The following is a 25,999-nucleotide window of genomic DNA, read 5'->3' on the forward strand; positions in this document are numbered from 1 at the left end:
ACTTCTACACACTGATTAGCAAATGTGATACAACTCAGTCCAGGTCTGGCCGTGCAATTAAAGACTGCACTGTGATAGGAAGACGATGAGGAAAGAAGGAAATGCCCAAAGGAGTGTGACCAAATAAGAACAAACAAAAAAATATAGTCCTGCACTCAGCCAGATACTTAGTTTTTAAACACTTGAGTATTATCTCTGAAAGCCAAGTTATATGTTCTAGCTATTGTAATGAGCTGGAGAAAAGTATTAAGTGGATTAAAGGAGGGGTAAACAGTTAAGATTAAAATGATGTGGCCTATTATCTTGTTTACATGAATTAACAACTCATGATGAAAGACTAAACCCTAACCCTAGTAGTAGCGTTTCTCCAGAGGTTCACACCCTATGTGAGTCAGAGCTGAACTGGGCTAACGTGGTTAAGAAAAGAGAAGGATGATGTGAAACATTCCCCCATGAACACATTCTTCCTCCTTTTTTTCTGGGTGGGATTATTAGAAGTGCTTTTCATCCAAAGGTTTTAATTACTTTATAGTCAGTGAAATTTTTACCCACCCAAAGCTGTGGAAATCGAGATGCCAAGAAATTAAGCAATTGATCCTCAGCCCGTCATCTGAGAGCTGATCTCCACAGATACCCCAACCTGTGGGCCTGCTCATTGTGCAGTGCTGCTCTGAATAGGGCTCTTCCCCTTTGTAGTTGTGGAAACATTTTCATTTTACTTTTAGCATCTTGGTGTTGTCACAGCAGAAATATTAACACTGAAGAGAAATGGGAGAGGAATGGCATGCTGATAAAATAAATCCTGCCTCTTGGCAAAATTAGCAGCTAGCGATCCTGTCACTGCGTTTCTGGACCTCCAGGAAAGTAATCAGAAATGAAATCTCTTTCCCCACTAGGTTTTGTGTAAATAAGTAGATTTGTTGCAATATCATCAATAGTGACAGAGTTCTGTGCATTCGAGAAGTGATCACCAGAGATGCCTCCAAGAGGGAGGACACCTCTGTCTTCCTCCTTCCTTCCTCATTTCCCATGAGGTTGCCCTGTCTCTTGGTTTGCTTATGGAGAAGTGGAGGGGAAGGATAAGAGAGCAAAGGTATGAAGAAACGGGAAGCAACTACAAAGACGCTAACAAAGACAAAAAATATTCTCAGAGGTCCCATCCATGCTCAGTTCCACATTCTCCATAGTGACTGTTTCTCTGCTTTCCAGTCCAGAGCAGACTACAGGAGAGTGATGGCTTAATGAAACACAGTGGCTATGTTTATTGCACCACCTCTTCCATGATGCAATAGTAGTGATGGTAGCTGTGATGATCCAACCTGAACAAGGACTTGTCTGTTTTGAAAGCTTGACCATTTTTCCCCAGCTACAAGCGTTGCTCTAACAAAAGAGACGACTTTGCAGGATCAGTCTCGCTTCTCTGCCTAATGTGGGGGATTTTTTTCCTAACAGAACCCAAAGGACCAGGTGGAGGTGGTGGCGGTGGCTTCGGAGGAGGTGGTGGTGGTGGCGGCGGCGGCGGGAGTTTTGGTGGTGGTGGCAGCTTCGGTGGTGGCGGACCACCTGGCCTTGGAGGCCTTTTTCAAGCAGGAATGCCAAAGCTCAGATCTGCTGCAAGTCGAGATGCTGGTAAGAAAGACCTTGCGGTTTCCGTGTGAAAAAGTAAATGGCATTGCTTAAAACCTTCATAGTACTGCAATAAATTACCTGGTGGGATTGAAAAAGTCTTCAAATATCTTAGGCTCTTAGGAAATGTCATTTTCAGCTTGAATCTTGTTTTATTCTTAATACTAGGTTTTATGAGGGAGAAGTGAGTCTCCTCTTTCCAACCATTCTTCTAGTTATTGGTGAAAACTGAAGATCTCAGCAACGTTGAACTGCTACTTGTAAAGTACAGTCAGGCAGACTAGGTTCTGCCATAGCTGGGAGTGTGCAGGACCAGAGGGGAGCGTAAAAGGATTCCAGGTTAATTCTCCCCTGTGCACCAGGCAAAAAAAAAAAAAAAAAAATCTACTTTCCAAGTGGAAAGTACATCTGCGTCAGCTCCACAACAGCATGATTTACCACTTAGGGAGTGCATGAGGCATTCCAGCTGGCTGGTACACACGCTGCAGTTGGAGGCTTGTCTGGGGCATACACTGTACTCTTCTGGCTGCAAAACAGCTGCTCAAAGCCTCGTGCCCCTTGAAGCGAAGGAGATCTGGGGCCAGTGAGTTTTGTAAGGTTAAGGACGTAGGATTTCATGCTTGTTGAAGGAGGACTGGGCAATGGGGGTTGTAGGGTCTTATGAACCTTACATAGTTCATAGACTAATGTAATTTTTCAGCATGTGTACAAACCAGCCTCTTGGAGCTGGTATTTTCTATTGTGTCATGGTCTATTTTGGGAACTTGTATTAACACAAAAGTTCTGGCATGCCAGAACAGTGCTGCTTCTACTGCAAGGCTGGCTGGCTTCTTCCAGACATGCACAACTACATCCTTTGATAACGGTTACTACAAAGGGCTGAAAAGAGCCTTTTACGGGACTGTTGTTGTTAAATATCATTTAAAAGCTAAGATTTCTTTGCTTTCAGGTGGGTGGTCTCCAATACTTGTTCTTCATTTCTTCCCTTCCCACACTACTGCTTGCTATACGAGGGCCGCATCAGTTGTGCTACCTCGCGGCCACTTTGGTCCCTCTCAGGCCGTCCCTCGTAAGCATTACCAGGATGTCAGCCCCGACTCTGGAGCGGTTCCCCAATGCTGCCAGAACTGCTGCTGGACTGTTCTGGGTGCCAAGCCCTGATGGCCGGGCCCCCTTGGCGTTCGCCGTGCCTCAGGACGCGTTAGGCCCGTTGGGACGGCCGGGGAAGCCCCTGCCCGATGGGTGCTGATGCCTCTCCCTGTGTCCGCAGATGCCGGGGGAGGCCGCCCGCCCGCCCTGCCGCCCGGAGGCCGCTCCGCAGCCGCCAAGCCCTTCTCTCCGCCGAGCGGCCCGCCGCGCTTCCCGGGGCCACCCTCGGGGCCGCGGACCTCCGCTCCCGAGCCGCAGAGGAGCCGCATGCCGCCGCCGCCGAGGCCCGACGCGGGCTCCAAGCCCGAGGCCGTGCCGCCCCCGGTGCCCAGCACTCCCCGGCCCATCGCCTCTAGCCTGCACAACAGGTCGACGCCGGTGCCGGGCGTGAGCCGGCAGCCCAGCCTGGGGCCCTCGCCCCCGCCGTTCCCGGGCAGCCGGGGCGCTGGGCCGGCGGGATCCCTCCGGCAGCCTGGCCCTAGCGCGGCGCCCCCCTTCGCCGGCCGGCCGCCGCTGCCGCCCACCCCGGGCCGGCCGGCGGAAGACAAGCCGCCGCCTCCGCCGCCCCCCGCCGGGCACAGGCCGCCCGCCGCCCGGGAGGCGTCTCTGCCCCCGCCGCCGCCGCAGAACAGCAAGCCGCCCGTGCCCTCTGCCCCCCGGCCCACCTCCGGCGCCCCGGCGCCCCCGCCGCCCCCCAGCAGGCCGGGGCCGCCCCCCGTCCCGCCCGTCCCCGGCGGCAGCGACGAGATGCCGCGACTGCCCCAGAGGAACATCTCGCTGGGCTCCCCCTCGGCGACCGGCAGCGGGGGGGGCCGCTCCGGACCTCTGCCCCCCCCGCCCAGCGAGAGGCCCCCGCCGCCTGTCAGAGACCCCCCGAGCCGATCAGGTAGGGAGCCGGGGGGGCTGAGGGCGGCAGCGTGACGGGCACAGAACAGAGGGATGTAGTGGGGTGAAGCGACAGTTCTTTACGGAAAGGGGAGATTTTCAGTTTGGACAACGGTGATGCTGACAGTGGCCGTGCCCCTGGGAGAGCAACCTGAAATCTTCAGCCGTCCTGCATGGTACGGCCCCGCAGTTGCTTCACCTGCTGTGACCCAGAGGCAGGAGTGTCGTGGTTGGGATGTCAGTTTTTCACCAGGGGCGACGCACAGAAGCGCTGGAGGAGCACGATGTGGCATGGGGCAGCGCCGTCCCCCACTGACCCACTGCCACACACACACCTGCTGTGCATGGGCAACAGACGGTGCGGTTGGTTAGGCACGAGGGGTTCTGCAGTTGGAGATGAGGGTTTATGGGCATTGCAGTGGCTTAAGGAAAGTCACAGTGCATCACCAGCATGCCATGGGTACTTTTGCAGATCTCAGCAATTTTCATTATAATTACTGTAATTAAAAAGGGTTGCAAACAGGGGGGTTGCCCATTATGTTCTTTGATGCAAAGAAGCTGTTTTATCTAGCTTCTGATGCGTGACGGCATTTGCCTTCCTGAGTCAACTAGCATGAGTTAATGGTGGCATCCTCATAGATGGAGGTTTGCAGAATCCTACCTTCTACGTGCCAGGAGACACGAACACTTACAGCCAAATACAAATTATTTTAATAAAAGACTTAGCCAACAGTTGTTAAATATAATAGCAGTTGTTACAGTATGATTAGCTGTTGTTACTAACAATATGCAGATTTCAAGTGAGACTAAAAATAGAATTGTCTCCTTTGAGTTATTTCATAATATACTTTGTTCTCTGTGACAACTGTTGTTCATAACCTTTAAGAATTGCACATCGTAACTTAGCTCTCTTAATACCTGATGGTTCTCCCCTGGGAGATGAGAGAATTTAGGTACAAACAGCCAAGCCCTGTAACATCGAGAAAGGAGAAGCATTTGCACAGAAGGCAATGCTGGGAAACCTCTATTTCATCCTTTGGAATAAAAATCTGGAATCATCTCAAACTCACCTGGTCCTGGACAATAGAGATGAATGTCATGGGAGCTCCCGCAGGCAGCAGCCATCCATGGTGCTTTCCAGCTCCTTGAACCAGCCTGGATCTCCTGTAGCACAGCACCTGCAGCAGCCGTGCAGCTACAGAAGATACTGGCCATGAAACCGTGCTTTGTGGAGGTGGTTGCCAGCCCAAAGGATGGCATGTGCTAGCGCAGCCTGCAGTAAAAAAATCAGAGAAATCTTGTTGCGTTTGACTGGGAGCATGGATCAAAGTTGGAGAGAGTGTCTGCAATTATTCAGACACTTCCAAGAGCTTCTTACGTGATGGTCTCTGTTTCCACCAGTGCTTTGCTGGTTGGCTCTTTCCTGAGGCAGATGGTTTAGCAAATCTGCACTACCTTTCTGCTGGCTTAATAAGTAGAAGGAAGTTGTAGCAATAAATTATAAATGTGAATACTCCTATTCTGCGGTCATTCAATATAGCTGATGGGGTTTAGGTAGGTTTAGAGAGAGAGCAAGCAAAACTATTCTGAAAGTTGCTAAATGCTTTTCAGTCTTAGAAACTATTCCCTGCAGGCAAACTTTTGTAATTTGCTAAAAAAGAGGAGGAGGGGGAAGGAAAAAAACCCCACAAAGTACAGCATGTTTCTTGAAGCATGTTTTAATGCTTGTTGCTGGAGACATAATATCTGTTGCTCTCTTTTCCAAAATGCATGTCTGCAGCTAGATTTCATCAGGACAAGGAAGCATTTCATAAAAATGAACATAATTGTCAGTTGCCCAACTATGCCAAACGGAGGTAGCGAGACCTTTGAACATGCATAGCTCTCCACACCCAATCTTCTGCTTTGTCTCCTCGTGTCCTAACCACAGGTACTTCTTTCCCTGGCCACAGCAGCTTTCTTGCCTTTATTTACCAGCTCCTCTCAGAGGAGTGCCCTTCCCATGCCCTCAGGACAGCCCTGGTCCTGTGTTACATAGGCTGTGCCTTCGTATTTGACCTGTGGTGTCACCACGCCAGTTACTCAGATACACAGACACTGGGAATGCCAGTCTACGTGTGAGGTCTGTTTCCAGTGTAGTGGGAGGTGGATATGCTCCAACCACTGGAAAACCTGGCATGCAGCAGGTATGTTTGTAAATGAGCAAGCTGATGCCATGCTGCTTACCGCTGCCACTCCTGGGCTGAATTCCCCTGTGAGCCACCGCAGACCCTGGCTGGGACACCCAGAGGGGACCACCCCTATGGACAAAGAGCCTCTGAGGGTAGCAGAGCTCTTTTGCTACACGTCCTTTCGCCTTGCAATGGAACATGGAAAGGAAATGGGCTATGGTTTGGAACTCCACAGTACCTTGAATTCCAGCTGTAACTTCTGCTCGTTTTGGCCAACGTAATTTAGCGTGGTTTAAAAGTGGCTTCAAGGACCAGCACCTCTACAGAGGCTTCTGTAGCTGAGGGAAATAGGAATATGGGCACCGAGGTGTATTTATGCTTAGATATACCCTGCTCCTTGGACCTCTACTCTTCAAATGAGCACCAACTCCCCAAAGAGCCCTGGAGAGCAGGAAAGTAGGTGTTGAGGGCGATTCCCCCTTGGGGCCAAGGGTCCCAAGCCAGCCCACCCTCTCTGGTTTGTTAGCAGGAGGCCGTGGGACTCAGGCAGTGGTTTATCACTGACAGAATAACCCCTGGTGCAAATGTTCATGCCCTTGCCTCCTTGTCTTGCTCCAGGCCCCCTCCCACCACCTCCTCCCATAAGCAGGAATGGAAGCACTTCAAGGGCTTTGCCCGCTACTCCCCAGCTGCCCTCCCGGGCAGGGCTGGACAACCAGAGAGGTGGACCACGACCGCCGCTTCCCCCCGATCGGCCAGGCTCGGCAGCGCCGCCGCCACCACCGCCACCACCGCCTTCATCAGCTGTCAGAAACGGCTTCCAGGATCCAGGTGATGGTAAGCCATCCTCTTGCCTTTGATAGAGACCATGTAGTGGCTTTTGGCCTTAATACGTCAAAAAAGGTTTGGGATAGAGGCTTTGTTTCTAGTGCATACCTTTGATTTCTGACCAACACAGGTGTCATTTGGGTCTCAATTAACCCTGCCAAGTAAGAACGGAGTAAATACGCCATACATAGAGCAGAACTACAAAGTCATCAATACAGTCTCCAAAATGACCCTTTGAAAAAGAGCCTGAAAACAAGAAATGTATTCACTGTGCTTTGCTTTGCTACAATACAGAAATAAGGCCTAAGGGGACTGTTCTGACTCTAATGCAAATTCAAACCGTAGCTACACTAAGACTCTCTGGAAGTCAGAACAAGTTAGATGATGACTCAAAAGCTGAAAGCTGAAAAACAGATAAGGGAAGAGATTGTCAGAACGCTGCTGAAAATGTCAAGTATCTCTCTTTTTACTAGCATTCGTTGAAAAGGTGAGGTCCAAGATTGCTGTGTTTTGAAGATTAATTGTGCTTTTCTTTTTAATTGTTTTCTGTTTGCAAAGGACAGAGAAATCTGTCAGCTAATTATGGGAGGCCAAAATTGGTATTTCTGACATTTGTAAGGTTAGAAAAAGCATGCAGAAAATAAAACTGTAATTGATGCTTTTGAAGCATCTTCATGCATCAGATAAGGCAGGTGGGTCACAGACACGTTTTTTCTTACACCAGTCATTTGCAGGGTTCAGAACCTGCAGCTCCTTCACACACTGGTTTCTAACTGCAACCATTGGGAGTAAACATAGAAAAACTGGATCCCAGGTTTGGGATCCAGTACATGTACGACTGCCAGGCAAAACTTACTCAGCTGTTCATTACATTATGCAATAGAATATAAAAATATTGCAAAAATAGTTACGATTGCGAAGTCCTGAAGCAACCAAGTGAAGAAATGACAAAGTTTAAGATGGCCCACACTTTATTCCTTGGGCCTCCAAATTCAAGGGCAGAACAGAGCTCTGTAAACATTTCCTGTTATTTTAATGAAGAAACCGATCGGCTTGCTTTATTCTGTAGAATCCTATAGACTCAGTAAGTACATCAATAGGGCCTCTCTAGTCTCAAGAGATATAGTTTCAACTGATGTATTTTTCCTTTTTTGACACTAATTGCATACAGGTTTCTCTGTCATCATAAGTTTTATCATAATGGTCCCAAAGTTTCTTTCTCCTGTATAAAAATTAAGAAAGAAAAAAACACCACTTATAGGTCAGGGTGCTTTCAATAATGCTTTTGAGCTCTGTATATCAGCTAAGTATGAATATCAGAAAATTCTATACCCAGGAACAAAATACTGCTCTGAAATAGGAGACACTATGCATTTCTGGTAGCACGTATATATGTGTGTGTGTGTTATAAAAGCAGTTCTATTTTATATGGAAGGGAACGTAGCACTTACTTCAGTGGAATTGTGGCTGTTTTCCTGATCTGTGATTTTCCATTAAATTGGCTAAGCGATCAGTTCATAAGAATTTTCATTCTCAAACTAACCTAAAGCATCTTCTTCCCTGACTTCCCGATAGGATACTAAGCTATGCAAGCATTTTGCCTTATAAAACATGCATTAAACATGACGTTAATGTTAATTTACTTTCCTGAAGCTGTGTCACAAAACTAACGAGTAGATTTTGTGGGATTTTTTTCAGATGAATGGGAAAGCAGATTTTCTTTTCATCCTATATCTGATTTGCCACCTCCAGAGCCATATGTACCCGTGAACAGAAGTTATCCCAGTAAACTAGCAAGAAATGAAAGCAGAGGTAAGTTTGCTCCACCTCTGCTGTTGGAATTTCAGCATATCATCATAAAAACAGCATGGATGGGGAAGAGTTTGGATGCTGAGGTTTCCAAACTTCTCAGACTAACAGCATGGTCACCCTTCCCCACCACACAGAAAAAGCTAATGCAGGTTTGCAGGAACAAGCCCTCTTAAACTTGTATTTAAGGGGGGGAATTCTTTGGTTTTTTAAGTTGGAAGATGTATTGTAAGACATCACTGCCGTTATAGGCAGCTACAGGCAGCCAGAACCACAAAATCCCCTGGGACTTCCTCCTCATTTCCCATCTAAATTCATGCACAACTCATTTAATCTTGTGCCAACATCATCCTTGAGTTTAGTTATCCTCCCTCCTTGGTGTGTTAACCCCCTAATATTTTTTAACACAACAGTCACATCCTCTTCTCAGCTTTTGTTTTGCTGGGCTGATTAAATCAGGATGTTCTACACTCTGTTTTCAAGATCTGTTCTCTGATCATCACAGTTGCTTCTGTATGCATTTCAGTTTGATTTTGTATTTTCCAATCAGTGTTACATGCTGTGCCGGTTCAGGTCTCAACCATTTCTACAGCAGCATAAATGTTTCCTATCTTCATTAGTGGTATTTTGCCTGATACACCACCCAAGGATCAATTTACTTCTTTCACAACCAGTGACATCGGTGGCTCATAGTTATCCTGTAATCATCTGTACACTCAGATGTTTCTCTCCCTCGCCTGTTTCCAAATGACAAGGTTTTGGTTTGGAGCAGAAATTCCTGTTAGTCTCTGACCCTTCACTTTGCCCTGTTAGCTTTTATCCCACTTGTATTACTCCACAAAGAAGGGCAAAGTAATACATGCAATTTTTATGTTTCTTTTAATGAGTTTGCAATGAAAATCTTCATATAGGGAAAAACATAGTTTTGAAATGTTACTGTATTTAGAGCTTGCCACTTTCGTTGAAATTTGTATGTGTTGCAAGTAGCACTGAGAAGGAGTGTGTTTGCATAAAATAGTGAGGCTAACAAGAGCTATCAATCTGTTTTGAGAAGGGGACAAAGGACTAAAATACATATGCTTTCCAGATATTTGGGGATAGTGTTAGTTAAAAACTTTCTTTTGCACTGTTTGAAATTCTGATGTTGTTTAATGAACTAACTGGAAACTCTACAAAGATTTTTTTTTTAATTTTATTTTTTTTTAGTAAAATGGCTAGGCAAGAATATTAGTAGATCTTCACCAGTTACTGAACTAATGGCTTAGATGTGAAGTCCCACTTAAAAAGAAACTAGGATGAGTAACACAAAAAACTTTCTTTCTCTTTTAGGTGGCTCTGGTCGAAAAGAAAGAGGTGCCCCCCCGCTTCCGCCTATACCAAGGTGAAATGGGTTCTGGCCCATCTTTGGGCGACGTCTGTTTCCAAGTTTCCTTCGAGTCAGCTGTCCTGTCCACATCATTGGAAAGTTGTCTGTTTTGCTTTTTTTCCACTTTTGGCTTGTCAGCTGGAACAAACTTCAGTCTCTATTACAGAAGTAATAGATGCAGCTTATGAACTATAGTTGCTCAAAGCTATAATTTTCATTTGCTTATGCTGCAGGCTGTCATGAAAGGCGTTTTGTGGACCACACGCGACATATGTGCATCATGCTTACTGTGTCCAGCCCTGTCCCCTTGAGAGCTCCACGAGAGGTCTGGCTTTGAGATTAATGAGAGCTGGAACAAAGCTGTTTCGTTCACTTTGGGTACAGTGGCTGTATTAGTTGAATGATAAAGTACAATCTATTTTCTGTTTAAAAAAACAGTTGTTGGGGAAAACCATGTAGCCAAGAGTCCCCTGGATCCTTCTTTGCATGCCTAACTTGGCCCATCTGCTTCTGCAAGCCATAGGCCTACTGCATGGTGACCAAGAGTTCATCCTAAACCTTCTCACTTCAGCTTAGCCAAGCAAATCGTATTTTAAACAATAGATCGCACATCCTGCCCCAAGGACGGAGCGTGTCTGGCCTTGGTTTTATCTGCGGAGAATCTTCCAAAGAAAAGTGCAAGTGAAGAATTCAGCAGCATGAAAATATCTTTTTTTATCCTTCTTTCCTTGTTTTTTAATAATGTTATGCTTTTAGTCACCTAATTCTTTCCTACTCTGATGTGGACCAACCCACAGTCATCTGTGTCCTGGATTGTTGTAATGCCCTCTATCTGAGACTGCATGCGAAGAGTCCTCAGAAAGTAGTCCTGGTGCAAGTGCAGCAATTAGTAGTTGCAGGCTCCTGTAAAGCATCGCTTACACCAGTGCTCCACAGACTGCTTTCCAGTTGTTTCTTTGGTACCACTAAATGATGGGGTTTGACTTAAAAAGCTTCCTGGGGCTTAGGTCACAAGTCTCAGAGAGATTGTACTGACTTAGGTTACAGTAGAGCAGCTGAGGTCAAAAGTGTACGTAAGTGAAAGCCCTTTGATGTAGTGAAGGAGGTCTGGGGTCTGTGCGTTCAAGTGGGAGCATCAGCTCCAAAATTTGCTGTCTGCACTGGTTCAAGAGAAATGGGAAGATTTGGCCTTCTGGGTTTACCATGAAGCCTGTCCTTTCAAACTTTGCTGAAAGGACTCTCTGCAGAGAGCTGCAAGGCTTACATTAATTGAAGAGAGAGTAAAGTATTCCAGCATTGTGACAATTGGGTAATACGTTGAATGGCTTTGGAATTTTGTATATGAGAAAAGAGTTTGTTGTCTAAACGCATATAAAATGCCTTTCGAAATTAGAGGAAGATTATAATTCTGGATTTGAAATATTGCTGAATGACAGCTCTTTGTTAATTTGGCTTCTGAAGGTTAGCTCTGAGAAATTTCTCCTCTGTCAGCTCAACAGTTTCTGTTTCTTCAATGTACTCCTTGGGATCCCTACCAAGCCTGTATCAGCAGCCATGCTTCACAGGGTGTTGCTCAAAAAAAAAAAAAAAAAAAAAAAAAAAAGACTAGTCATGTAGGTTAAAAAAAAATGTTTCTCTAGCATGGGAGACATAATCCTAGGAACATTCTGCAGGTAGAATGAGGTCAGTCCTTGAAAATCTAGGGAATTTAGCTGAAGGGAGGCTGGACCCCACTCTAGTGTTTGTGCGTAGGGCTGTTTGCTCTGCCGGTGGGCGCGGAGGGCAGATCCCCTTTCTGCCCAACGGCCTGGACAGTCACAGTGAAGGGGATGAGGCAGGGTTGGATTTGGCCAGATCAAATTTAATTTGGCCTTTTCAGTGTTTGTTTACAAAATCTTGTTAGCTGTGATAGCATTTGATTATATACCTGGTTTTTACATTTTTATATCTAATGACCTATGTTAAGTTACTATTTATGGTCTTGAACCTGCAATTCAATGCGCAGGCGCAGGGATGTGTCTACATCTAATTGCAGGGTTGGGGCTGTAAGAGTTTCTTAAACAGATAGTAGTGGGACCTCCGTGTGACAGGTGCACCTTGGGATCAAACCTAGCGCAATACTGAATTTGTATATGTATTTTGTGGATGTCACTTAAACAAAGTGCCTGTCTCTTTGAGATATTATTATGTGAATAGAAGTCCAGATAAGATTTTTAAGATAATAACTTAAAGGATAAATTATTGTATTCATGTTTTTAAACTGAAGCACTTATAACTTTCTAAGAAACAACATTTTGAATTTAAGAATACAATATTTTCAGTTCCTTGACATGCCAAATCCTTATTAATATCCAAATAGTTATGCAGCAAAAAAAAAAAAAACCCAAACCCCTCCAGAAACCATACCTTTTTTGTAACTTACCTGCTTCCAGCATGACTGTTTTACTTTGAGTAAGTCAATGAAAATGCTGCACATTGTTCTGCCAACTCTCTGCATCATTCAAAATATCCTATATTTCATCTTTTGCGCAAGGTTTTCTGACAAGAAATTCCAGACCACTACCAAAGACTTGGCAAACCAGCTTCACTCTCACTTTAAAATGTGCTGTGTAAAAGGCCGTCAGTCAACCAGCCAAGAAACCTGAGCTGCTTCGGTTTTAGCACTTCTCTGTACTATAGAAACCTCTTCAGAATGGATGTTTGGCATAGATGTAAAATAGCTTAACAATGCAGAAAGAGTTATTTTTTTCACCTAACGACGACTTCACTATTTATATCTTTTGCTATAAAAGTCCCTAGATGTATTCCAGAACAATGCAGCATTTTATCATTCAATATATTGCTTCATGTATCAGTAGCTATTTACAATAGGATCAGTATTAAAGTATTTATTTCACTATGAAGTGTTAAAAAAGAAGAATACAAAACAGATCGAATCAATGGTGCCTTATGACTTTTTAAGTCAACTCTTTTCTGTGTCTCACTAGAAAAATGAATAGGCGTTGCTCTTCCGAGCCCTGATGCCACTCACGCCGGCAGTAGCATTATACAGTGTTTGAGCCAAGTCCTGCTGTTGTAGCGTGCTCGGTCTGCTAACTCCGGATTGAGCTCAGTGCATGGAGAGACTATCGGATCAGACTTTAGGGGAGGTGTAAGTAGGCGCTGGTCAGCCTCGCAATCAGTTGTTGGTATTGCTTGGGAAATGTAACCCTTGCCCAAAACCAGTGTCTCACACTGCTGTCTGTACAGCCTAGCTGACTTCAGTGTGGTTGCATAGGTCATCAGAGGACTAAATTTGAGTCACTGCTTGCATATAAGATTTACTGGGTTTGTTTCAATGGCATTGTATTATAAACCTTCACACCTCAAACTATCTTTTTATGTCATCACTAAGACTCGCGTTGCATGACAACAGCCACGGGTGTTCATTTTTGTTTAATTCAAGTCAGTAAATAAACCAGGAATAACTTCTGTACCATGTGACAATAATTTCTGCTCAGTATTTTTGTTAGAAAAGCACGTTATTTCTGTTATGACTTTCTGCACCAGCCATTGGGAGAAGAGGTCACAGGGATTAATGTTCAGAGTTGTTAAAGGAAACTCAGCTTGCGATTCAGGAAACATGTATTTTGGTAAATGAACTACTTCTTAAATAAAGTCACAAAGTTCTTGTTTAGAAGCCAGCATTTCCCAACACTAAAAGAATCGTAAAGAATCAAGACTGAACTATTAAAGTAGTTCCTTAAATTGTCACTTAAAAAACTGGACGGTAGTTTCTTCTTGCAGCAACAACCGTTTACATGTCACTTGCAGAAGTACATCTCTGTTGGAGCAGAGGATGAGGGAACTAAACTGCTATCATGCTTCACGTATCTTGTAACACAACAATTTTCTGTGCAGAAGTATGGAAATAGAAAGGGTAGTTTTTGCCTTGGAAGCAAAGAATGGAGTTGAATGATCAAACTGGGATTATTTCAAGCAGAATGTCAAATGTCAAGAGACCTAGAGAGGGCCCCACAGCCGCAGGAAAGGGGAAGATTGCTCAAGGAAATAAAAACCAATTGGCTGAATGGTGCTATCGCTATTAGAGTACAAATTACGATATAAAATGTGCATGTATGTAATACCACATCACTGTGGTGTGAACACTGTTGTCTCACAGTCAGGTGCGAACAACCTGTTAATGGCGGTACGTTGAATCTGTATAACATATATTGTATGAACTTTAATATTTCAAACGGTATTCACCAGAAAATAAGGAGAATCTCTTACCTAAGATAATCTGGTAACCCATTAAGTGTAGCTAGTTCACGGAATGGTTCTTCCTGTACGTTGGGAGAAAAGGAGGATCTTGTAGCCTGTAAGGTGGAAGTGCCTGGACCATTCAGTTAGAATATAAACCTGGAGCAGTGGCATCAAGGGGAGTGTTGGAGTTACTCAGCAGAAGCAGGGCACGTGTATATGTTTTCAGTGAGCGAGTATGCGGCAGGTAAATAGGCAGACTAAAAGAAAAAATGGAAACTGCATGTCTTAAAAAAGGGAGTAACCCTTCACTATGTTGCCATTTTGAAATACAGTTTGTCTGAGATAAATGTTATTTAGTGTAAAATTTGAACTTCCAAAGCCACACAAGACTATGAGAGAGAAACATAACTTAAAACATAGACTGCATAAAATGTAACATGTTTTTATCAGATGCATAAAGTTTGAGCTTTTTATAAAATATTAATCTAGTTCTGTGAATATTTTTTTGCTTTTGTGTGTGATTTTGTTCTCCTTATTTTTCTGTCCTATGCCAAATAAATTTTACTTTTATTTAATTGGTGGTGCAGACTGTAACATTGAGAACAGCCACAGTTGCTTCCTTGACAGAAACAGAGGTCGGGTTTAGCAGGAGCGGAACGGCGAGGCTGGCGGGAGCCGGGGCGGGTTGTTCTCCCTTCCCGCCTGCCATTGCGCAGCAGCACAGTGGTAACGCTCGGAGGACTTCAGACCTCCGTGCCGTGAAGGTTAGACACCTGCAGATATGGAGAAATAGTTTAGTTTAGGCTAAGGAATGATTGAAAATCCGTGGTCAGTGACGCTGTAGGTGGAGATGGCTGTTGTGTGAGCTGTGGGCATTGGCTCTTGGCAAGGCAAGCTAGGCATCTGCCACGGGGAGGTGACATGGAAAATCACTCTAGTTAAGCACAGATTTTTGTTCCTCTTTTATTTCAGAAGGCTGCCTATGTTGGGTTTGCATGGCAAGGTTTTGGTAGCAGGGAGGGGGGGGCTACAGGGGTGGCTTCTGTGAGAAGCTGCTAGAAGCTTCCCCTGTGTCTGATAGAGCCAATGCCAGCCGGCTCTAAGACAGACCCGCCGCTGGCCAAGGCCAAGCCAATCAGCGCCTCTGTGATAACATATTTAAGAAGGAAAAAAACAAAGAGCTTTTGCAGCCGGAGAGAGGAGTGAGAAGATGTAAGAACATCTGCAGACACCAAGGTCAGTGCAGAAGGAGGGGGAGGAGGTGCTCCAGGCGCCGGAGCAGAGATCCCCCTGCAGCCCGTGGTGAAGACCATGGTGAAGCAGGCTGTCCCCCTGCAGCCCATGGAGGAAAGATGAGGGGGTGTAGCGATTCCACCTGCAGCCCATGGAGGACCCCACGCCGGAGCAGGTGGAGGCACCTGAAGGAGGCTGTGGCCCATGGGAAGCCCACGCTGGAGCAGGCTCCTGGCAGGACCTGTGGACCCATGGAGGAAAGAGCCCACGCCAGAGCAGGTTTGCTGGCAGGACTTGTGACCCCGTGGCGGACCCACGCTGGAGCAGTCTGCTCCTGAAGGTCTGTACCCCATGGCAGAGACTCACGTTGGAGAAGTTTGTGAAGGACTGTCTCCCGTGAGAGGGACTCCATGCTGGAGCAGGGGAACGATGAGAGGAGTCCTCCCCCTGAGGATGAAGAAGCGGCAGAAACACCATGTGATGAACTGACCGTAACCCCCATTCCCCGTCCCCCCTGTGCCGCTGGGGGGGTGGAGGTTGAAGCTGGGAGTGAAGTTGAGCCCGGGAAGATGGGAAGGGTAGGGGAAGGTGTTTTAAGAGTTGATTTTATTTCTCATTCCTCTACTCTGTTTTGCTTAGTAATAAATTAGATGAATTTGCTCTCTAAGTTCAGTCCGTTTTGCTCATGACGATAATGAGTGAGTGATCTCTCCCTGTCCTTATCTTGACTCATAAGCTTTTCGTTGTACTTTTTCTCCCCTGTCTAATGAAAGAGGGGAGTGATAGAGCGGCTCTGGTGGGCACCTGGCCCTCAGCCAGGGTCAACCCACCACACTGCCAGAGAATATCAAACAAATGAAACCCTCCTTTTGACTTGGGAGCCCTGTTCTTGATCTTGCATATTAACCTTTTCAGATAATTTGGACCAGGTTCATCATGGAAAGGCCCTTTGATTAAAGGCCAAAGGAGGCTCAAATTCAGGCTGCACTTCCAGCTTCCCCTCAGAAATTAGAAAGGTCATTTAAAACTCCGAGCTAAAAAGCTCTATGCTGTAACCCATCTATCTTGCAAAGACTTAAGCAGCAGGTTTACTCTTACACAGATAGTGGATCCTTTGACATCTATGGGGGCTCCTTGTCGATACCATCATTTTACAAACTGACTGGGACAGAGACCTCGACTTTCTTAGAAGGCCACAGACACCCATGGCTCAGAAGTAGCCTAGAAGCCCACGGGTCCTGGTGCCTGGGCTATATAAACAGAAGAGCCAGGGCAGAGGCAGGAGTTTGTGAGCTGTAAAGGAGCTGGCTCAGCAGGCTGAGACCTTTGTTTGCAAATCTTAGTGGTGCTAGCCTTGAACGAGAACTCGGAGGTACGAATCTAATGATCAACCAGTAGGACTGTCTGTCTCATGTTTTACCAAAGGAAACATGGTTCTTTCCAGTTTTCAAGTAATTAAATGACTTGTTTGACTTCGGGAACAGGGCACTGAACCAAGCATGCTGTGACCTAGTCATAACCACAACATAGTCCTTCCTCCATTTAACTCAAAAAATGCTGTTGCTTTAAAACAAACCCCCAGACTGCACTGTGAAACAGTTCCGACCGCTCCCTGCAGTTGCGGGAAGGCTCACGTGTCGCACGCAGCACGCACAAAACTATCTAACTCCTGTGATCATGGTTCAACAATTTCCAATGACCTTCCTGCCTTGTGTGCGCAGGCTGCGCCCTTCTGCCCTCTCAGCTAGTCTGACTCCATTTCATGTTGAAAACAGTAAATTGGTCCTAGCCAGCTATCAATTTGGGGGCTAAATATTGGATCATACATCTCTGTACATCAATTCAGGTATGATTTAGGTTAACTAATGAAATAGATCAAGAGCCTTCAGGATTTGTTTTTCTCTGGCTAACAGCAGGTATAGCGAGCAATTCTGAACAGCCGTTCCTGCAGTCTTACAGTTCTCTGAGAATTGCCCAGATATGTAACATGATGTAAGCTTGATTCCAGGTTTCATTTTCTGCTATGCTCTTAGACGTCCTATACATTGTATTTTACACATAATGAAACTGTGTGGTTTACACTTTTAAAAGAGCCCATCCTTCTCACTTACTGAATAGGACTCTCTAATCCTCCTAAAAAGTCCACACTGACTCTTCAAGCTGCGAGGGTCTGGTGCATACTGTGGCATGCCAACTTTAAAATCAAATTTTTTTTGTTTCATAAGCAAAAATGTTTCTCCCTGTACAGATTAACTTCTATCTACAAACAGAGCTCCACTCCCCCTTTCAATTACACCACAATAAAACTTCTGGAGAGCACGTGAGGGCCTCGGTAAGCTTTTCTGTACCCTGCCGGTTGTTGTACCTTTGGGGTATCTGTGCTGCTTGGTCTATGTGTGTTTGCACAAATACAGACTGCTAATCAAAAACTTTGGTGAAGCCAAAAAGTAAACAGGATGGCACTTTGTCTCCACACTGCAGATATTACAGCAGTGCTGGGAATAAAAAGCAATACGAATAATTTCTCTTTTCAATGTGAGCTAGTAAAAGCCTCTGAACACACAGGTTACATCCACTGACTGATGTACAGGTCTTATAAAGACATTTCTGAGCAGAATGATTGTTGTTTCACATTGTAGGATGATGTACTTGACTTCATCAATAATAACTTGTCTTTTCTGTAACTCCTGAAAGCATTCCTCTACGAATTAATCAATGCCGCCATAAGTCTCTCAGCAGATGCTCATCTGATGACTCCCTCCTGTTGCCTTTCTTGTGCCTAGGAAATCTCCCAACACACGCTTCGTTAGCCCAGTCATTTGTATCCTGGCAATGTAAGTGCACTCTTCTTGTGTAGCTGACCCATGGTAAGCAGCCCTGCTATCGCTTCCCAAAACAAGGCAAAACTGCTTGTTGCCTATCTTACAGCCCCCAAAGGCTCTAAGGTGGCAGCTTAATGGAAAAAACCGTGTCGCAGTTGCGTTAAACTTTCTGTTTCAATGGTCAAAACTCTCTGGGAAAGACTGCATGATGGATTCCTTCTGTTGCGAATTTTTCAATTGTTAAATTTTTTTAAAAAAAGAAAAAGCTACTGGTTTATTCTGTTCTTTCATAGGTAATGGCAACAGGTATTTATGTGTTAAAATTCTGATACCTGAGGATCTTCATTTCAACAGAATTGGGACATAACCATTGAAACAGTTATGAGCTTGCACACTTTCGTTATTTCCCACACTGGCAGTCAGGCTCTTTATCTATCTAAAAATTTCAGCAGCAGTCCAGGTACAGAAGTAATCCTGAGGAAAGGATAACTGACACAAAAATACTTCAATTAAAACACAGAGAATAAATTGGGTAGCTGCTGCTAATGCTGCCTGTGTCCAACATTGATCTGCCTACTGAACAAAAACATCAGTTCAGATAATCACTATTTCAATCTTAAAACACCTATTTATGGCTTAAGATGTGGCTTCTGCAGAAGCTACATTCAAAATGTAAAACAGAAATCTATCATCACAAATGCTGTCCATATGATATTGTCAGACTTTCTACTCCACTACAATAGGGTACTTTTTAATTTTAATAATTTTTCCTCTCTGTTTTTACCATTCTTTTTTTCTTCCTCAAATAAAAAAGTTATTTCTTCAAGAATGCTAGGGGTTTGCCTACACAAATACCTTTCTCATTTTGAATATGGGACTGTTCTTGTTATTTAATTTTGTGCAAGAATACAGCAGAAATCTCCGCCTAAGCACCTGTGAGGTAAAGGCAGGCAGAGGGGCTGAGGACGAGGGGCTGTTGGCTGCTGTTCATCCTCTCGCCAAAACGGGAACGGCTGATCCCTCCCTGCAGCTGGGGCAGGGCTTTATCACTGTGCAACTCCCTTTCGAACCCATTCCCTTCCCCAAGGGGACCGCTTTGGCTACGGTTTACATTTACTTGTGTGCACAATTGTTTGGCTCCAAGCTTGTGCGAACACCAAACCCAAGAAGGCGCATAACCCTTCTGAAAATGTTTTGTGTTTGCGCAGAGATGGGTATTTAGGTAGTTCTTTATCCCACGTCCTACCTGATGTCACGTGAGCATGGGCACATGATACTTTCCTGTCCTCCATTCTAGCCAAAATGTTGGTAAACTCGGCGTTACGGGTGAGCCCTCGTGTGCCCTGTTGAGCAGCAGAGAGCCCAGGGAACCCCGTGGGGCTGAGGGCCGAGCACTCCCAAGCCCTGAAAGCAAAAGGCAGCTGAAGCACTCAGAGCGCTTGCGAAGAGAGCAAGGTAAAGGCTATGGGGGAAAGTCTAGGCTTAAATCCCAATCTCTGTCACGTATACGTTGATATTGGAAGTGGCGTACTGCGTAAATAAAGTCCATTGTGCTGCTGGTCAGAGACTGCAGAGCCCGTTCGTACTTTCTGTGCTGCCTGAACGCCAGGCTTGCTGCAGACTGCTCAACTCCTTCTTTGACTTTTTTTTTCCTCTCTCTATTTAAAATAGAAACTTTCACTTCTGCTATTTGGCCAGAAGCTTAGGTTACTTACGAAGATATCCTGTTTGTTTCCTCTAAATATGTAGTTTATCCTCCTCAGCTGTGCCTGCAGGACTGCTGCTGTCCCTTCAGCCAAATGCCTATCAACTGTGGATGGGGTTGGTGTGTTTGCTCCAGATTATTGCTAATTTAAAAAGAAAAATCCTGCTGTGCTTTACGAGAATCAGCACATACCCTCCATGCTAGGACCCTCATTGCTCCCTCTCATAATGTACCAGCCACATGCATAGCAGGGGAGGAAATTGTAAATCCATTTTTTAATCTAATATAAGTCCAAGCACAAGCAAGCATCATAAAACGAGAAGCTTTGCGTGTTTGTGTTTGCTTTTAATTAAGCAGGTGGGAATAGGTATATTCCAGCCTAGGAATATCTCTTTGTGCTGAGAAATACTCCACCTCTGATGGAAGAGCAGCTTAGTGTCCTGTAAGTTATCTACACTTTGCATTCTAAGCAATCAGAGGCTCGATACATTATGGAAGAGCACATTAAATAGTCAATTAACAGCAAGAACAGTCCCTGCAATCATCACCAGGGAATTTTCTTCTAAATGCTTATTTCTAGAGGTCTCTTATTATATTTAACTAGCTTTTATTCCCCCCCCCAACACACACACATTTTTTCATAGAGGAAATTATTAATTTTTATGGAAGGCTCTAGTTTCCAGAGCAGATGACGATCGTGAGCCCAAACGGCATCGTTGGCAGGGCTGCCTGCAGCGGGGGCATTTCCAAACCGCCTTTGCCCAGCTTGGAGGGGGGCTCCCGGAGCCAGCCGGCTCATCCATCGCCTTTGCTTCCCCTTCCCGCTCACTGCTGGCTTTGAATCCCTGACTCCTTGGGAGGTTTTGAAAGAAAAGTGGGTTTCTTCGCACGGTGGCTGGTCCCTGGCGTAGGCAGTCAGGGTGGCATGCCTGACGGAGGGCGCTAGGTGGCACTTTGGGCTGCTTTGCGTCATTTTGCGGGGCCCGGCCGGGAGAGCGTGTCTTCAAGGGCACTGTCAAAACTTGGGGATTATGTCAATTAGAAACGTTTTACTACTATTTCATTGCTTGCATGATAAGCAATTCATAAGCTGCGGTCCTGGTTTTTAACTACCAACGATTCTGATTGTATGGTTCGGGTTACGAGCGTACGGAAATGCGTAGTTCATCATTTTAGGAACACTACACACAGTTGTGCTGTTGGTACAGCAGCGTTTTCGCTCCCGATGTATACGATCTGATCCTCCACGCAGTTGCACAACTCTTAGGCAAGTAAAGTTCCAGTGTTGGCATAAAAATGATGCAACAGAATAACACAGCTGAGTCTACTCTGTTTTGGTTCAAGTGAAGGCAGTGTGCTATTAGACCTAAGCAAATAAAGTCTAACAAATAAAGTTTAGCTGCAGCTGGAGAAGAAGGCAAAAATTAAAACAAAATACCTTTTTTATTGAAAATGTCAAGTAACAGATAGTTGTAAGAAAGCCACTCAGACCATATGGCAGTCAAAATTTATTCAAATATTTAACAGAAGAAACAAATTCCTTTGTATTGTGAGTCAAAGAAATAGAAACCACAATCAGTCTGGCAATCTATATGAGATTAAAAGATTGGCCATGAATTTAAATGAAATGCCAAATTGTTGAACATAATCAGGAGAAGGTATGAGGGAGAAACAATGTCAGGGAAGAATCTGCAGGTTACAGAGGGTAATGCAAAAAGTGTAGGTGCAGTAGCTTTATGCAGAAGAATTCAGGAAGAAGAGGTTGTATTAATACTTTCCTGTGACAAATTAACAATAAGGATTGAATGCTATAGCAGTGGTGAAATGAAGAAGAAATAAATGAACAAAAACCTACTGGATTTCTGCCAAAGGAGATAATGCACTGCAATCAGTACATTTCTTAGATTGCTTTTAAACTGTGTTCATGCAAGTAATAAATAGCGGCTCAAAAAATGGTGGGATATGGCATGATCACAAACAGAAACTTAGTAAGTATAGAGAGTTTCAGAGGTTTGGGTCATATTTTGAAAATATTTCCAAAGCTTTAAATTTGTGATGCCAAGATTGGTTTTGTGGTTTATTTGTTTGTTTCGGGGGTTCTGTTTGTTTGTTTGGGTTTCTTTACTAACCAATTGCTTGCTGAATGAGCAACAGGTGCAGCAGGTCACACATCAGAAACAGCTGCTTCAATCCCTGCACCTTGCTTTAGTGCAGTTTTCCTGGGTGAAGGAACATTTACTAACTTGTGTGCAATACTGATGACTCTTCATTGTTTTTGTTTGTTTTTTTGGGGTGGGGGTTGGGGGGGTGTTTGTTTGGAGGACTTGGGCTGAATTTAAGTAGTCTTGCAGTGACTGAGTAGTAAGAATTCTGAGAACACGTAAGTAGCAAGCTGCCTATGTCAAAATGAATGAATGGGTGGGTTTTCTTAGGTCAAGAGCGAGCTGTAAATCTTATGTCCTGTTCATAATAATTTCACTGCATAGTGTTAGTCTTGTGGGTATGTGAAAATGTAAAAAAATATTTTAAGTGTCTACGTACAGTAGATACAGCTCTAACCATAATATGAGGGAAATGGACTTGATAATTGTTTTCCAGATAAAGCATTCAAAACTGCTGTGTTAAAATAGTGATTTCTTTCCATGATTTTTGCATACTTTCCCCTCCTTCCCCAGTCTGACTGATTAGCTTGTTAACTCATCTTTGAGTACTTGTATTTGACTTGAGCAAACTTACCTTCCAAGTAACAGGTTGATACCCTAGCAGTAATGATGGTATTTATACACTTAAGTCTCTGCAATGCTGTTTTGTCTCCCTTGAAAGCAATTTCAGAAGAAATCTCATAGTACTCAAATCATACGGGGCTATTCTGAACTTTACTGAATTCAGCGCTAACTAATTTGAACTTTTTTTGCTCTAGAGAGGTAAATTTCTCCATGCATGATGTTTACTGCTCTTGCTTACAAGTTCATTTCAATAGACCTGAATGTGCATAAATATTGCTGAAGTTTTAGTTTGACTTTCATGTATTTTCTTTTGGCAGATACAATATTTCAAAGACTATAATTGCACCTACAGCTCTGTGACATATCAGTAACACGTGCACCTGTCTCAGCCACAGAACAAAGTGGAAGTGAGCAAGTACGGTACAGTAAACATGGACTTTGCAAAACCAGCTTGAATGTACACAGTCTTACAAAAGATACTGTGCCAAAAATACCAATTAAGTTCTTGTAACCAATGTAGATAATAAGGGGTACTACTCTGAAATTGCAGATGAGCAGATAAATAGCTTTCTTGAGAAGGAAGATGTTTTACAACAGTGTTCCAAGGTAATCAAAGTGAATGTAAACATTCAGTGCATCCTTCATAATTCCTTTGTAAACAAGCTTCAAGTTTAACAGGTGACAGCATCTGGCTAGGCATTTTCCTGCCTTCTGGGTTAGATTGCTCTCGAGGCTGCAGATGCTGGATTTTTCATGATATTTAAGCCTCAAAAGTTTGGGAAATTCTTTTGTGGGACCATTAAGCGCTCTCCCTTTGGCACCCTCCTCCAGAGAAGAAATCCAAGGGCCTATTGCCTGCCTACAGATTCATTTTCCTGAGGTTTTCCTTGTTGCTTAACTGCCTCATCAAACATAGGTATATTGTAAGCTATAGTTTATTTTCCAGTATCCATGTGAGTCAGTGTAAGTGATCAGATACATCTAGATACAATAAGCACTTCACGTTCTTCCTGAACATCCTACGCACAACTGCAAAAGAACAGACATTAGAAATCAACAAACTTTCCAAATCCTGCACTACATTTTTAGATAACCAAAGTTAGACGTGCGCTTTCAGATGGAGTCAGCTAAGAAAATTTAACAGAGGTTGAGCACAGGTCCCTGCCTTGTGCATGATATTGTCCATTTACCTGTTAAGCAATAAGCAGCACTAGAACAGTACTCCTTCCAGTATTAGAGTTACAAGACCATGTTGTCTGTAGGCATAATTCCAATTTTTATATAAAATTTGGCTCTTTGTCAATAACCAAGGAGCATTGAGTAAGTATTTTTCCTGTAATTGAATACAAGGAGATTACCTAAGAGGTGTTAGTCTCTCCACCCATTGTTGTAATTATTGTGTTAGTAAGATATTTAGATTTTTCCATGCTGTTGAAAACTAGGTGCACAGCTGCCTGGAAATCACACCGAGATTATACTTGTAGATTTCCAGACAGATTTCATCCTGATGCATTTGCCAACATTTTTGCGGTCTGCTCACCTCTGTATTCTTATTTCTGTCTATTCTTGGAAAAGTAACTTTTTTTGTAATATCCTACTGAGAGGTTATTCTGAGACATGTTGGTGCTACATTTTCAATTGATAGTGCTGCTTTGAAGCTCACCTGAGGCCTCCTATTGTAAGGCAGTGTTGTCTTTCAGCTATCACCATACCCTAAAAATTTGGTTACAACTTCCACGCTAGCTGACTCTTTCTAGAAAAAAAACACCTTTACTCTTAGTATTTTCAGTTTACTCTTAGTATTTTCAGAAACATACTGGAGAAAGGTACTTGCTTACAGTAAATTCTTGAGGGCTTTTCTTCAGAATACTCCAGCATTTCAAGCTTTGCAACAAGCACTTGCAGTTTACCAGTAAAGCAGCCTTCACATCAGGTACAAAGATATATTTGTGATCCCTGAAAATCTGTCCAAACTGGCTTAGTTGTATGCCTTTGAAAAATATGCTTGCATGTGGTCACTGCTAGATTTTAAAAGCTAAATTATTGAAGCCTGCTCTCATTGAGAGGGTTAAGCTCCTGTGTGAGACCAGCCTGTATACGTGTAATTGTTGTAGGTAAATGAATATGACGAAAGCCAATATAGTACCTTCTAAAAGCTGTCAACAGTCATTTCTATCTCCACAAGCTTCTATCCCTGTCTGCATTCTTTATGGGATTTTCTTAATCCTTTCCTGGCCTCTCATTTAATTCCCTTAAGTATTGCTTTTGTTGTTACTAGTGATATTGCTCTTCTTTATATATAGTATCTAATTTATGGTAAGGTTCCTGGAAGTATTTTGACAGCAGACCTTGTGCACTCAACTGACTATGGGCAAATGTATTAGATCATATCTGAGATGGTGTTTCATAAACTGTCAATCACAGACATCTTTTTTTGGTTGATGTAGTTCTCCCTTCCCCTCTGATTTGGTCTCCTGTGGATGTCAGAAGAAAGGGGAAGAGAAATGGTTCTTCTCTTGCTTGAAGTTTCCAGTTTGGAGGAGGAAACTTACCGAGTACGCAGCCTCTCGATGGCATCGCATCTGCCAGGAGAGCTCACTTACTCCAGTTAGGACACCCGTTGCCATATGTCTGCTATGGTTAACAAGCAAGAAAAGCTGGTTTGGGTCAAAAACTATGGAAGAAAGTGTACAACAGACGGAGTTTCACAGTCGCTGTCTTTGCGGCAGCAGTATCTGGCTTAGTTCCTAGAAAATGGGCAGCTTGAACTGCTGTCTCTTCAATTGCATTAAAAATGAGAAGCCACAAGAAAGCTGGATCCTCTTTTTCAGCAAGAAACTCTTTGGCTATTACGAGCTTCTAGTTTTTGTTGGGGAAATCACTGTCTGACCAGCCTTGGGGAACTGATGCCCAGTGGAAAACATGGCATTTTGTTTCTAAACGCTCTAACTGCTTGAAAAGTTGAAATTAGTAGAGGAGGGTGAGGGACAGGGGCTGGCCTTGCCACAGGCAGGAGGACCGGGAGCCAGCCCCGCTATCGGCCGTGCCGAGCTGAGCGCCGCGGCCCTGTTTGGGGCAGATAAATGTCGGTGAGACCCGCGCAGGCCGCTGCTGACGTCGGGGCTGGTGTTTTGCCTCGCACATGTGAGTGGAGGCTCTGACCCCGCGGGGAGGCAGCGCCTCTCAGCCAGGCGGCAGCGGGCAGCTCGGTCTGGCCTGCGGAGAAGCCGGAGGCGGGAAGGGTTTGTTCCGCTCCCGCCAGGCAAGGACGCTGCCGAAAACGGGAGAAGCCCTAGGGGTAAAGGACGCGGCGGGCTCGCTGCGCACCCAGCCCGCTGGCCCGTCGCTGCGGAAAGGCTCACTCGGCGGCTGAGGCGCCCGGCCGCGCGCCGCCGCCATCTTGCGGCTGATCCCTCCCACCCGCCGGCGTCCGC

General features: G+C 44.5%; 1 protein-coding gene across 4 annotated transcripts in view; it reads left to right on the top strand.

Annotated features, from left to right (window-relative positions):
• WIPF1 (WAS/WASL interacting protein family member 1) overlaps positions 1 to 14,654 on the top strand; it is a 57,369-nt gene extending 42,715 nt beyond the window's left edge. For all 4 annotated transcript variants that reach the window (XM_075756607.1, XM_075756608.1, XM_075756610.1 and 1 more), the window contains 5 exons: positions 1,453 to 1,629; positions 2,897 to 3,661; positions 6,450 to 6,668; positions 8,358 to 8,471; positions 9,798 to 14,654. In XM_075756607.1, the coding sequence (XP_075612722.1) occupies positions 1,453 to 1,629; positions 2,897 to 3,661; positions 6,450 to 6,668; positions 8,358 to 8,471; positions 9,798 to 9,853 (1,331 nt within the window). In that variant the 3' untranslated portion in view covers positions 9,854 to 14,654. The remainder of the gene's footprint in view (positions 1 to 1,452; positions 1,630 to 2,896; positions 3,662 to 6,449; positions 6,669 to 8,357; positions 8,472 to 9,797) is intronic.
• The last annotated feature ends 11,345 nt before the right edge of the window (positions 14,655 to 25,999 follow it).

The sequence above is a fragment of the Balearica regulorum genome, chromosome 6 (genome assembly GCF_011004875.1).
Source record: "Balearica regulorum gibbericeps isolate bBalReg1 chromosome 6, bBalReg1.pri, whole genome shotgun sequence".
NCBI classification, from domain to species: Eukaryota; Metazoa; Chordata; class Aves; order Gruiformes; family Gruidae; genus Balearica; species Balearica regulorum.